The 13,509-nt window shown below is 39.7% G+C and overlaps 1 protein-coding gene across 1 annotated transcript in view; it reads left to right on the forward strand.

The window, feature by feature from the left end:
- Nucleotides 1-13,509, forward strand: part of LOC140483596 (rab GDP dissociation inhibitor alpha) — a 50,173-nt gene that overhangs the window by 14,073 nt on the left and 22,591 nt on the right. The window contains exon 2 of the mRNA XM_072581838.1: nt 10,029-10,136. Coding sequence (XP_072437939.1) covers nt 10,029-10,136 — 108 coding nt within the window. The remainder of the gene's footprint in view (nt 1-10,028; nt 10,137-13,509) is intronic.

The raw sequence follows: 13,509 nt of genomic DNA on the forward strand, positions 1-13,509 counted from the left end.
CAAACCTTTCCTATTCATATACCCATCCAAATGCCTCTTAAATGTTGCAATTGTACCAGCCTCCACCACATCTTCTGGCAGCTCATTCCATACACATACCACCCTCTGTGAAAAAGCTGCCCCTTAGGTCTCTCTCTTTTTATATCTTCCCCTCTCACCCTAAACCTATGCCCTCTAGTTCTGGACTCCCTGATCCCAGGGGCAAGTCTTTGCTGACTTATCCTATCCATGCCTCTTATAATTTTGTAAACCTACATAAGATCACCCTCCGCCTCCGACACTCCAGAGAAAACAGCCCCAGCCTGTTCAGCCTCTCCCTATAGCACAAATCCTCAACCCTGGCAACATTCTTGTAAATCTTTTCTGAACCCTTTCAAGTTTCACAACGTCCTTCCAATAGGAAGGAGACCAGAATTGCACGCAATATTCCAACAGTGGCCTAACCAATGTCCTGTACAGCTGCAACATGACCTCCCAACTCCTGTACTCAGTACTCTGACCAATAAAGGAAAGCATACCAAACACCTTCACTATCCTATCTACCTGTGACTCCACTTTCAAGGAGCTATGAGCCCGCACTCCAAGGTCTCTTTGTTCAGTAACACTCCCTAGGACCTTACCTATGACTATCTCTTTCTATGGTGCTATGGAGTTCATGCTGAGGCCTTTAAAATAGATGCTTAAGCTAGTCTGATGAGTGAAGTAGATCAGGTGGGAATGATTTGACAATGGTTTCATGACTTTCAGACTAATTTTTAAAATAATTACAGATTTTTATTAATTCTAATTGTCTTAGCTGTCAGTGTAGGATTCAAACTGTGTCCATTTTGTGACAACGTTATCTTTGGTCTTTGATAGTGTTCTTTTTCCAAAGTTTGTTAAATTTCAAGATTCCATCTGAATGGAAAATAGCAAATATAACTTCCTTCAAGAAGGTATTGTGGAGCGATCACCCAATACTCTGAGAAAATTGCCAGGAGATACACACAATCCTTGACTAAGTTAAACTTTTATTTGCAAATATATTTTCTGATTGCCACAGCTTGCATTTTCTGTCTGCCCACCCACCTCTTGAGCTTCTTCTGTTCATACTTTTCTAGTTCCCATGCTTATCTGGTAGCATTAGCATAACCAATCATATTAGCTTGCTTTGTCTTTCTAAACTAATTATTTTCTGCCAACCTAATTTACTGCTTAGACTTAACCTATCACATTGCGCACCACCATCGTCGTTAGCAGTAGTGTGCTACCATTATATGTTGCCTGAGCCATGTAACACAACCCTATGCATGCATTACACCACTAAGTTACTACATAACTGCCAAATTAACTTGCATATATTTCATAAAGGGAGGGTGGCAGAAAAGAGCATACTATTAGCTAGTAAGCTTGTGGGAAGGGAGTTCAATCAGTAAAGAGATTCTAGCTCCGCACTTAGAAAAATTTAAGTTAATTAAGAAGAGTCAGCATGTCTTCTTGAAAGGGAAATTATGTTTAATTTATTGATGTTCTTCTGACCATGTAACATGCACTGTGGATAAAAGGAAGCCTGTATTAAAACACGTGTTTCAAAATTATGGGCCTATTCTGCACAGGTGAGAAGTTTCACTTAGCCTTGTGAGACTTTGGAACTCTGAAGGCAGGGTCATTCAATATTTTCAAGATAGTTGTAGACTTTTCTTTCGGCAAGAGAATCAAAAGTTGCCGTAGGTAGATGGAATGTGGAAAGCAAATTGGTCACGATAATTTGAATGGCAGAGGCCTGGGGCACTGAAGGCCCTCCTCTGCTCCTAACTCTGCTGTTTGTATGTTCAAGGCTTCCTGTTTTCTGGGGAGAAGAAGAACCACCTAACATTTAGCTTACTGCTACATCTATCAGGTTCTAATGCATGTCTGCAATCTGAAACCAAAATAATCTACCATGAGTTGCAATTTTGTTTTATGAATCTCTATTTTGTCTGAACTAAATTGACAGCGTTTCAAGCCTCTGAGATGTGCTCTGTCCTTTTTTGCAAAAAGGTGTTGCCACTGGGGTACCAAAATGTCTCCTTCAGACAGGCAATTGGTAAACAGCTTTTGAGTTCTTCCTGGCTTTTTTTTAAGGAAGTGAGACAAAAGAATTGATGGGTGGACTTAGGGTTCAAACAGATGCAGGAAGGCTTTTGATTTCCTTATTCAGTTGAGGGTTTTCCACTGAGCCAAAACTTGAGTTCCTGTCTGTTTATAGTGAAGTCTTAGACAGCGAGGCTTCCTTTTAAAAAATTAACATGGTCAGATTGTTTCTTTGTTCTGGACTGGAGAGAGTCAGCGCATAATGGTTTTGTTGAATTTCATTTTTGCCTGAGTTTGTGGGATGCTGCCTATATTGGAACAGTTGATGATTAGTAGTTAAATGTAATACAATATCATCTTAAATGTCTTAAGAGTTAGTTATGCCATTTTTTAAAATACATATTAACTGTTGTAAGAATGAAGTATTTTGTTAAAAGCCTATAGGTGGACCAATCTAATCACACCTGAAATTTAGTACCTTCCATTTGCCTTAGCCTAGAACCTAAATTTCTAGTTAATCTCCTTTTATAGTACTATGGATGGATGGGTCTAGTCTGGTCTATAACACTAACCCTTTTTAAATTGAGGTGTGTTCTAGTTCTCTTCTGAACCTTTTTTAAAGAAGACTTGTGAAGGGACCAAAACTGCAAAGTAATCTGGAAGAGGTCTAGCCAATGATATAGGAGAAAGCGAGGACTGCAAATGCTGGAGACCAGAATCACTGTGGTGCTGGAAAAGCACAGCCAGTCAGGCAGCGTCCGAGGAGCAGGAGAGTCGACGTTTTGGACATAAGCCCTTTAATACATATCATTGGCCTTGATGATGACCAGTTCAGTCTATCAGTCAGCGCATTGCTTTGACTGCAACACTTCCACATTGTTTAACATTTATTCTCAACTTGTTCACAACATCACCTACATATTTGGCTCTTCCCATTTCAGCAAACTTAAGTGTACTCTGTTTGTCCCATGCATGTATTTAACACTGAGCCCAAGGGTTACCACATGTAATCTGTTGTACTAGTTTTGGTTAAGTCTTTGCACTGCAGAGGCACTGCATATTTAAACATTTGTGTTTCTTATTTTTCTCTTTTTTAGTCTTGGGCATTTGTATGCTTCTCCGATAAAAGGCAGATATCTGCCAAATAGGCTATAGCATTGCAAGAGTTTATTCAGCCTTGATGCTGATAATAAATACCTGTAAGGTGATTGCCAAGGCCCTAAAATAGTGTTACACTCAGGTGTGGAGAATTAGGGCTATTAAAAGATAATGTATTTGAGGGCCCTCCTTTGCAGTGGTAGAGTCCCTGCTCCTGGGCTGGAAGGCCCAGGTTGAAGTCCCACCTGCTCCAGAAGTGTGTAATATCATCTCTGAACAGGTTGAGGCAAATAGGTTAAATGTTTTTCAAAACATTAAATTTATAAAACTTCTGCAAAACAGCTGTTGAAGCATAGTGATATTGTCCCTACCTCTTTGTGTGTTGTCGAGCAGCGACTGAGGGGTTCAGATCTGAAAGTTGTAGTGCAGGTAGACGGGGTGGTTGAGGTGGTGTTTGGCATACATGCCTTTGTTGCTCAGACCATTGAGCATAGGAGTTCAGACGACATGTTGAAGTTGTACAGGACATTGGTGAGGCCTCTTCTGGAGTGCGGTGTACAGTTTTGGTCACCCTGCTGTTGGAAGGATATTATTAAATTGGAGAGGATTCAGAAGATTTTTGCCAGAATGTTGCCTGAACTGAAGGGGTTTGAATTATAAGAGGCTGGATCAGCTGTGACTTTTCTCCCTGGAGGTTGAGGGGTGCCCATAAACAGGTTTATAACCTAATGAGAAGTACAGATAAGGTGAATAACTAAGATCTTTTCCCTAGGGTAGGGGAGTTTAAAACTGGAGTCATATTTTTAAGGTGAGAGGAGAAAGATTTAAAAGGGACCTGAGGTAGTGTTTTCAGAGGGTAGTCTGTATGTGGAACAAGCTGCCAAACCAAGTGATAGATGCAGGTCCAGTAACATGTAAAATATATTTGGATAAGTACGTGATTAGGAAAGGTTTGGAGAGATATAGGCCAAATGCAGGCAAGTGGGACTATTTTAGTTTGGGAAACTTGGTTGAGCATGAATGAGCTGGTCTGAAGGGTCTGTTTTCATGGTGTACGATTGTGTCTGAGCCAAAAGACCCATGTTGAAGTCCCATCTTTTCCAGAGGTGTGTAAGAACCTTACTGAACAAGTTCATGACAAAATATATATATACTTAGAAATTACTTGCCTATTTTTCAGGGAATGCATCCAACAGGAGTTTGCGTTCTTGTGGTTATTTTTGGGGTTTTTTTGGGGGTTTTCTTTGACTGATGGATCATGCTCCTGTTTTAACATTTTAGCATTTAATTTTTAACTTTGTTCTTATCATATCGGTGACTGTTGTCCAGCCCATCTTGAGATATACTTTTTGGGTGGGGGGGGTAGAAAAAATCGTGGTAGTAAAGAGACAATCATCTGAAGTGCTCTGGATTATGTTCAATATGGAAGGTCAGCACTTTTGGATGAGTGAAATATTCAACCTATTTTGAATGGCATGTGACTTGGAAGTGACATTAGTTCTCAGGGGAAAGGCTCTTCTTTATATTGTCTTGTGAATGGATACATCTCAAATCTAAGACCTTGAGTTTAATGTCTGCTGGGCTACCAAGGCCCATTTACACGAATTAGATCTGTCAAGTTGGGGAAATGTTGGCAGTGAGTAAGAATTGTGATTTTAAAAGGGATGATATTGAAATGTATACTAATGGTTGTTTTCCCTTAGGAGGAATAGCTACAACGTTAAAAATCTCAACACCAGATTATAGTGCAACAGGTTTAATTGGAAGCACACTAGCTTTCAGAGTGCTGCTCCTTACCACCTGATGGAGTGGAGCTCCGAAAGCTCCTGTGCTTCCAATTAAACCTGTTGGACTATAACCTGGTGTTGTTATTTTTAACTTTGTGCACCCCAGTCCAACACCGGCATCTCCAAATCATGCCTCCCAAGGGATTTACTGTCATGGTATGCAACACTTGTCCATCTGACACTATCCTCACACATGACTGCATGAAGCCACCCTGAAACCTTGTCATTTCACTGTACCTAGGTTGACCGCTCGTTCTGCTAGGTGAAAGTGAGGACTGCAGATGCTGGAGATCAGAATCTCTATCAGTGGTGCTGGAAAAGCACAGCAGGTCAGGCAGCATGTGAGGAGCAGGAAAAATCAACGTTTCGGACAAAAGCCCTTCAGGGAATTCCTTTATGAAGGGCTTTTGCCCGAAATGTTGGTTTTTTTTTTTCCCCTGCTCCTCTCATGCTACCTGACCTGCTGTGCTTTTCCAGCACCACCCTTTCTGCTGCCTTCCACTTTGCCCTCTGGTTTGTAACTTTTTTAAAGCTTTGGACATTAAATCAAAATGTTGACATCATTGTTTCTGGAGTTCTTTTTAATTTTGCAATCTCACATACCTCTTTTTAGTCCCATATAGTACAGAAGAGGTTCTTTGACCCTATAATACCTCCTGTATATTAAATATCAGAGCTAATTTCAAAAATTAGATGAGTTCAAGTAAGTAGCACTACTTGAAAAGCAATATTAATGCGTTGTTATCCAATTGCTTGAAACTTAGCAGATAAATGTTCAAATCATTTGCCTTTTTTCAAAAAAGAAATCACTGGTGGAAAACTGATACATAATTCCCAGTACTAACAAGTTCTCCCACTTTAAACAGCAAGTAAAAGTATTGCCTGTTCTTAAACCAGGTAAAGTGCAGCCTTCCTCATACATACAGAAGTGCCACGATTCTCTCTGAAACTCCACCCTTCATTGGTACATAGGGTTATGTGTGTATTGTACCTTGCCAGAGATTGTCAGACTTCTTTTCAGTATTGCATTTGTTAAGTGAGGCAGCAGGTGGTTTTGTTTGCACGTGGAGCTCTATTATTGGACCCAACGTATATTGAGAGAGAGCCACTGGACCCAACATGTTAACTCTGACTTCTGTTCACAGATGCTGCCAGATTTGCTGAGGTTTTCCAGCTATTTTTGTTTTTCCCCTGCTGTAGGTTGGTTGGCCATTGTAGGAATGAGTCATAAAGCAGAGGGCACTTAGAAGGACATTACCAGTTTGTGATCAGTCTTAGATTTGCTGGGGAATGTATTACAATGAATAGTGTATTCTATTAAGCAAAAAGCCGGAATTTATGTCAAACAGGGCTGCACTTCTACTGTTAGTTCAGGAAGGCTTTTAAATAGCTAATTTATATTAAAAGTTTTCAGACTATCTGTCATGCCTCTCTTGCAGTTATAATTTGGTGTTTCTGTATCCTGCAATTTTATTTTTCAAAAATGGGGTTTCTGCTTTTTCTGATCTTGCGGTAACTAAAGGAATTGCTGAGCAAATTGGCAGCTATTGGTTCTCAATCTACAAAACTTGGAATAAAATTAGCCTCGGATTCAACCTTTTGAGTATCAAAGCCCTCTTCAATGAGACCAGCAATTCCATGGTGCACCCACTTTATTTTTTAATCGGCTGAATTGATTTCTCATAAACGTCACGTTTACTTGGATTTACTATAGTTATACCTTACTTGAGAGGTTTGCAACATACTACATATGTCAAACTATCAACCTCTGCTTGGCCACTATTCGTTGCTGCGTATCCCGAAATCTGCCTTGGAGGATGGCCACTTGAAGGGACATTCCGACTTTGACCACCAAAGTATTCCCTGACTGGGAGGGAACATCCTGTCTGGCAATCGTTAGGTGGTGTCCACTCATCCGTTGTTGAAGCATCTGCTAGATTGTGCCAGTATATCACGCCTTAGGGCATCCTTGCCTCCAGTGATGAGTGACAGTGTCAGCTGAGTCACATGAGTACCTGCTACGTATATGGTAGGTGGTGTCCCCATGTCTAATAGGAAGAATAGTGGTGAACAATGTTGTCAAACTTAATCCCACATGCACTTTGCACCAGTATCATGTGTCAGTTATTCAGTGATCTTTAGAATATATTTGTGTTGGCAGTGCACACAGGATACCTGGGATCACCTGACTTTGGAACTGTACTCCAGAAGTCAGGAGTTTGGGAGAAAGGAAGAAAAGTAGGTGGGGGGGGGGAGGAGAACTTTCTATTTCCGATGTAGTACAGTTTTTAATTCACTTCTAGGAAGAGGTTTAATGAGAGTATGTTTTCCTTCATTTTTTGACAGAGGTCAGTAATGGAAAAAGCTTGTGTTAAGTGCATAATTGCATCACTCCATATTTGTGCTGGTTCTCAGGATTTCTGGTCTCTAAATGCATAGTTACAAATAAGGCACTTTTTAATCTGCTCCTCTAGTCTCTAGTTTCCCATCTCAATAAGTAAAATGGCATTACATGTCAGGTGCAATATTGTTTTAAGCCTTCTAAATTGATAAGATGAAAAATCGTGTGACTTGAATTTTGTGACAAACCATCAAATACTCCAATAATAATTTAAACTTTTTATTAAGACCCCTCAATTAAGAAAGTATGAGCCTGCAACCCAACTTGGTTATTACTCGAATGGTGAAATCTAACTATCGTTGGAGGGTTTGAGCTATGGGGAGAGGCTGAATAGGCTGGAGCTATTTTTCCTAGTGTCGGAGGCTGAGAGGTGACCTTTGTAGAGGTTTATAAAATCATGAGGGGCAATGGATGGGGTAAATAGACCAGGCATTTTCCCAGGATACGGGAGTTCCTGAACTAGAGGGCATAGGTTTAAGGTGGGAGGGGAAAGATATAAAAGGGACCTGAGGGGCAACTGTTTTCACGTAGAGGGTGAGCATGTATGGAATGAGCTGCCAGAGGATGTGGTGGAGGCTGGTATAATTGTAGCATTTTAAAAGGCATGAATAGGATGGGCTTAGAGGGATATGGGCCAGATCCTGGCAAATAGGACTAGATTAATTTTAGGATATCTGGTCGACATGGATGAGGGGACTGAAGGGCCTATTTCCTTGTTATACAGATCTATGACTTCAATTAAGTATTATGTCTGAACATGCCCAGGGTTCAGTTCTTGTGAAGTGTTGTTTTTCGAAGTTCTGCTGTTGAATTGTTTTGGTGTTAGATTCTTTTTCTGTCTTTCAAGTTTTATGGTGTGACTTTTTTTTTGATCCGATAGATTCTTTGATCCCCCATATCGATTTATATTTTCCGAGACCTTGAGGTCTGCAGCTTGTCGTCTTATCAAAAATAGCTCCTTTGTTCCTTGTTACATTTGGGTTTAGCTTTGTGCTTAAAACACAGCCTTTTCCTGCATTTAACTCCTTTTACTTCAAAACATTGCTACTGCAGGAAGATCTAATTGTCCCTTTGCCATGAGGCAGCAGAGTATCAAATAAGTGTTATCTCCTATCTCCCAGGAAACAAGTTTGTTTGTTCACAAGGATGGTTAATTCTGTCCTGCTATAACTCCTTTTATAACAATTGCTCATTCATCTCCAGGAAGAGTTTTTTGCTGCTGCTTTCAATCTGTGTAACAGTTTTTTTTTAAACCAGTCCATGAACAGTTAATACAATTCAAATTTTTTTGAATAGCATATGAATAACTAATCAATTTGTTGCTGAGTTTAACACTACAGTAAGCTAAACTGGGTCCAACTTCATCTGTGTACATACAATTCTCCTTTTATGCAGTGATAAAAGGTAGTCTTCTGGGGCATTTTGGAGGATGGATAAGGCTGAAAGTCAAAAGGGTTTTTGGAGACTGCTGGAAAAGCAACATTTGAACATTCCGGCTTAAACTTGCTTAAGAAAATTGTAAAGGGGCAGAAATTGACACCAAGGTGTTATTTGGAAGTTTTAGCAATAACAAGTGTACTTCCATTTCAGAATAGAAAATGACCAACACTACCTCCAAGGCAACTAGAAGTTGATCCTAGCCAGCACTGCCCACAGCCTATGGATGAATTTTTAAATAAGGCTGATTGGAGCTATTTCCTGTTTTAAGATGATTTGCTATTTTTATTCTCCATCTCGCAGAGACTACTTCTGGGTGTCCTAAAGAACATTTATCCCTCAGTCAGGACAAATGTAAAAGTAAGAATTAACTGGTTAGTGATTAAACTTGATTTAAATAGAGCCTTTTCTATGCATCAATTGCTAGCCAAGAATGATCACAGTACTTTGCACTTGAACAAGTAATTGTTTCAATCCAGATGTTTCTTTTGTGGATAGAAGAGGTGTGTTTTGTCCTGATTTCTTTTTAGAGTGTGATCTGGGAGACTGATGATAAGCAGATTATAAGAAGATAAACAACCTATGAAACTTTGTGTCTCTCTTTTTGTGTTAAAATGGAACACTAGAAGCAGCCTGAACAGGTGTGGTTGAGCTCTCTCAGAACTAGAACTTTTAATTTTCCTCAGCAACAGTTATTGCTAAGGTCTTGGTAGGGTTGGAAGCCAGTGAATCTCTGCTGATTTGCTACACACTGTCAGTTTCTCTCTGGATATGTTTCATCCTAGGCTGCTGGAGTTGCATGCAAGGCATTTTTTTCTCTGAATTTGTCAAGGGTGTGTTTATGGGATGTTACTATAATGGAATAGTTAGTTAGGGGTTACTGGTATCTGTTATTTGGTTAAGGTATTCTAAATTCCTTTGTTTGTTTGTATTTTCACTATTTGAGTGAATTTGTATTTGGCTTAACATCCAGTAGTTTGACCAATTGAATTGCATCTGGAACGCAGCACCTCCAATTTACTTTCTTTAAAATAAGAAACGGTTAGGGTCTAGGCTACCTTTTTAAAATAAATTTTGAGGGGGTCTGGTCTGATCCATAGCACTTTGGAGAATTTATTATTGGAGTTTAAGATTATCATTTATACAAATGCAAATTTGTATGCTCTTTTTAACCCCTCATACTTTCTTTTTTCTAGCTGAAGAGCAGCCTCCTGTTTTCAGGCATTTAATTCTACCTTTGTTTTGTTTTGAAGGAATGTATCTTGTCTGGTATCATGTCAGTGAATGGAAAGAAGGTGCTTCACATGGACCGGAATCCCTACTATGGAGGAGAAAGTGCATCAATAACTCCTTTGGAAGATGTAAGAGGATCCTATTTCTCTTTTTTGCTTTTGTTTTATTTGGCTCTTTCGTGCTGTTATCACCCTCTGTTGGAACTCTTTCAGTCAATTGTCTGCACAGCCACTGAAATGGCTGCCTGCAGTTGCAATATCAGTTAAATTTTGACACTAAGCAGAACTTTGCAACATTTGAATAGTCTGTCAACAGATGTTTTTTGTCTCCTTGTAAAAGTAGTTGACGTACTTGCTATAGGTGTGAATTGTGCCTTTTATTTTTCCTGCCTTTCATCTCTCTGCAGTGTCTATACCTGCCAGTCACATAGAGGTTTCGGCATTCTGGAAGGTCTACCAAAATTGTCAATTTTGAGCTTTCACAAAACTTTGTTTATTGTTTCTCCATTTCTACTTTCCCCATCCCATCAATGAAATTGTGGTTCTGTTTCTCTGGATGGCAGTGTTCATCTAATTCTACTAAGAGCTAAAAACTGTGAACTGTGTTTCTTTTTAAGTTCTTTGGTTTAATGCATTTTTAATTTGTTACTGTTTTGGGTTTCCTGACTGAAGTAAGCACACTAAGGTATGTATTAGATTCACTGAATTACAGTTACTTATTTGCCCTGTCCTGGCCAAATGACTGACTGACGGTCTTAGGGCCAACTATTTCCAATTATAACTGCTGTACCATTTGAGGTTTTCCAATTTGGCAGGAAGAAACAAAGCAAAATGTTAGTTAGATTGTGAATGAATGATTGCAGAATATTGCAATACCAAAGCATCTGGGAAACTTAGCACATGACTCTCAATGTTGGATCAAATGTAGTAAGTAATGAGCAACACATCTGGAATGTGAAGTTTTTTGTTTGAAGAAGTCTGAGAAGATAGAAGGGAACTAGTAGATATGTGTATTTGGGCTTCCAGAGGCTGTTGGGCAAGATTACTTTTTGTGAGGTGAGCTAAGTTATATGTGTTGGACATAGGATATTGTCATGGATAGAGAATTGGCTCATGAGCAGGAAACAGCAAGTGGTGATAAAGAGTTCTTTTTCAGGTTGGTGACGTGGGACCAGTCAGAATCAACTTTTGACTATATATTAATGGCTTGGAGGAAGGAAGTGAATGTAGTGTAGCCAGATTTGCAGACAAAATAAAAATCAGTGGAAAGGCACATTGCGAGAGGGAAACAAACAATTCAGAGATATTGATAAATTATATAAATCCAAACAAAATGTTGGCAAATCGGATATAGTTGGAAATGTGGAGTTCCTTTTTGGAAGGGAGAACAAAAGAACATAATATTATTTAAATGGAGAAAATCGCAGAAAGCTAACGCACATGTGCAACAAGTAATTAGCAAGGCTGTATACCTCTGACTATAATTGAATTTTGGCCCATTGAGTTTTCAAGGGGGTTGGAGTAGAAGAGTTGGGAAGTCCTGCTGCAAATGTACAAGGTTCTGTTGAGACAATATCTGTGGTACTGTGAGCAATTCTGGTCGCATTACTTGAGGGAAATTATCAATTCATTGAAGGCTGTTGAGGATAGGTTCATTAGGATGATCCCTTGTGGATGGATTATCTTATGAGCTAAGCAGATTTGGACTGTGCCCACAGGAGTTGAGAAGAATGAAAGGTTTGTTTATCGCATTGTTAGTGAGCTTGACAGTCAATATTGAGAGGATGTCTCCCTTCATGGGAGGGTGTAGAATCAGATGACATGGTCTGACAATAAAGAGGCACAATTTAAGACTGAGATGAGGAGGAATTTCTTCTGAATGTGGAATGTCTTTGGAACTCTTTGCTACAGAGAGCTGTGGCTGCAGAGTCCTCGTGCATATTTAAGACCTGAAATTTTTGATGGGGGATTAAGGCTCACAGGGAAAATACAGGAAAGTGGACATGAGGAATGTCTGGTCAGCCATGTTCCTACCAAATGGCAGAGCAAGCTTGAGCAGCTGAACAGCCTACTCCTTTCCTATTTTTTATGGTCTTATTTACGAGGCTGATTTGTTTTGGATTAGGTTAGATGAATGGAGGGCTTGGCTTTGAGGGAAGGTTGGGCTTATGACCATTCAGGTTTAGAAGCATGAGGGGCGGCATGGTGGCTCAGTGGTTAGCACTGCTGCCTCACAGCACCAGGGTCCTAGGTTCGATTCCAGCCTCGGGCAACTGTCTGTCTGTATGGAGTTTGCACATTCTCCCCGTGTCTGCGTGGGTTTCCTCCAGGTGCACCGGTTTCCTCCCACAGTCCAAAGATGTGAGGGTCAGGTGAATTGGTCATGCTAAATTGTCCATAGTGTTAGGTGCATTAGTCAGAGGAAAATGGGTCTGCATGGGTTACTCTTCGGAGGGTCAAAGGGCTTGTTTTCTCACTGTAGAGAATCTTAAACATAGGATTCTGAGAGACTAGAGTGATTTGGTTCTGAGAGGATGTTTTTTCCCCATTCTGAGTAATTTCTAGAACAAGAGGTCTCCCCTGAATGACAGATAAGAGAACTTCTGAATTGTTAGTTCCACAGAGTAATACAGATTTACACCCTATAAATATTTTCAAAAGACAGGTTTTTGATCTAAGTGGACTTGGGGTCAGGAAGGAAAATGGAATTGAAAGCCCAGCTATGTTAGCTGTGATTTTCTTGAATGACTGAACAGGCTCAGTGGGCCAAATGGCTTACTCCTGTTTCTTCTGCTCCAGCTGAATTTTTGTGTAAATCTTTGAGAACAGACAGGAGGTATTCTTTTTTTCATTGGCCTGAGGGTGGCCATTATTCATGTAATGGATCCCAGTGTCAGTGAAGTACATGTAATGAGTTCATTGATCTCAACCTGTTTCACTTTTTTAAAATGAAGTGCACTTTTTTGTTTTTATTTCTACTAATTGTTTCTTCTGCCTTGTCTGCTTTATTCTTCAATGTCTAAATGAAATTGAAACGTGATCTGGCTGACTGAGATTAGCTAACTACTAAGTCCATGTAGAACAGGAAGGGAAACCTTCCTGGCTTAGCCGCATGATGGCCGTATCCATAATTCTTCAGGGTGAACCCCTAATATAGGATTATTCCAAATACCCATTCCATCAACTCAACTGTAGATTGGTGTAAATAAGTTGCATCCAGCTATAGATTATTACCAGGTATTGACGTTAAGTTCTTAATACATAAAGGAAATTTGAGAATGGATTCAGGCAAATAGAACAGGTAATACTATAATAGCTCTCTAAAAGCAATTTTATTATTGTTCTCTACCATTTGATTTGAAAGTGCCTTGATTTTATTCAAGAAATATGCAGTGGAACAATTTTACATTTGGATGTTTATTGCAATAGAAGAATTTTGGGAAGGCACTTGGGAAGGTCTGAGGTTTTGAAAAGTGATGCATTATTTAATATGGTGAAGTGA

Source organism: Chiloscyllium punctatum, chromosome 12 (assembly GCF_047496795.1).
Source record: "Chiloscyllium punctatum isolate Juve2018m chromosome 12, sChiPun1.3, whole genome shotgun sequence".
NCBI classification, from domain to species: Eukaryota; Metazoa; Chordata; class Chondrichthyes; order Orectolobiformes; family Hemiscylliidae; genus Chiloscyllium; species Chiloscyllium punctatum.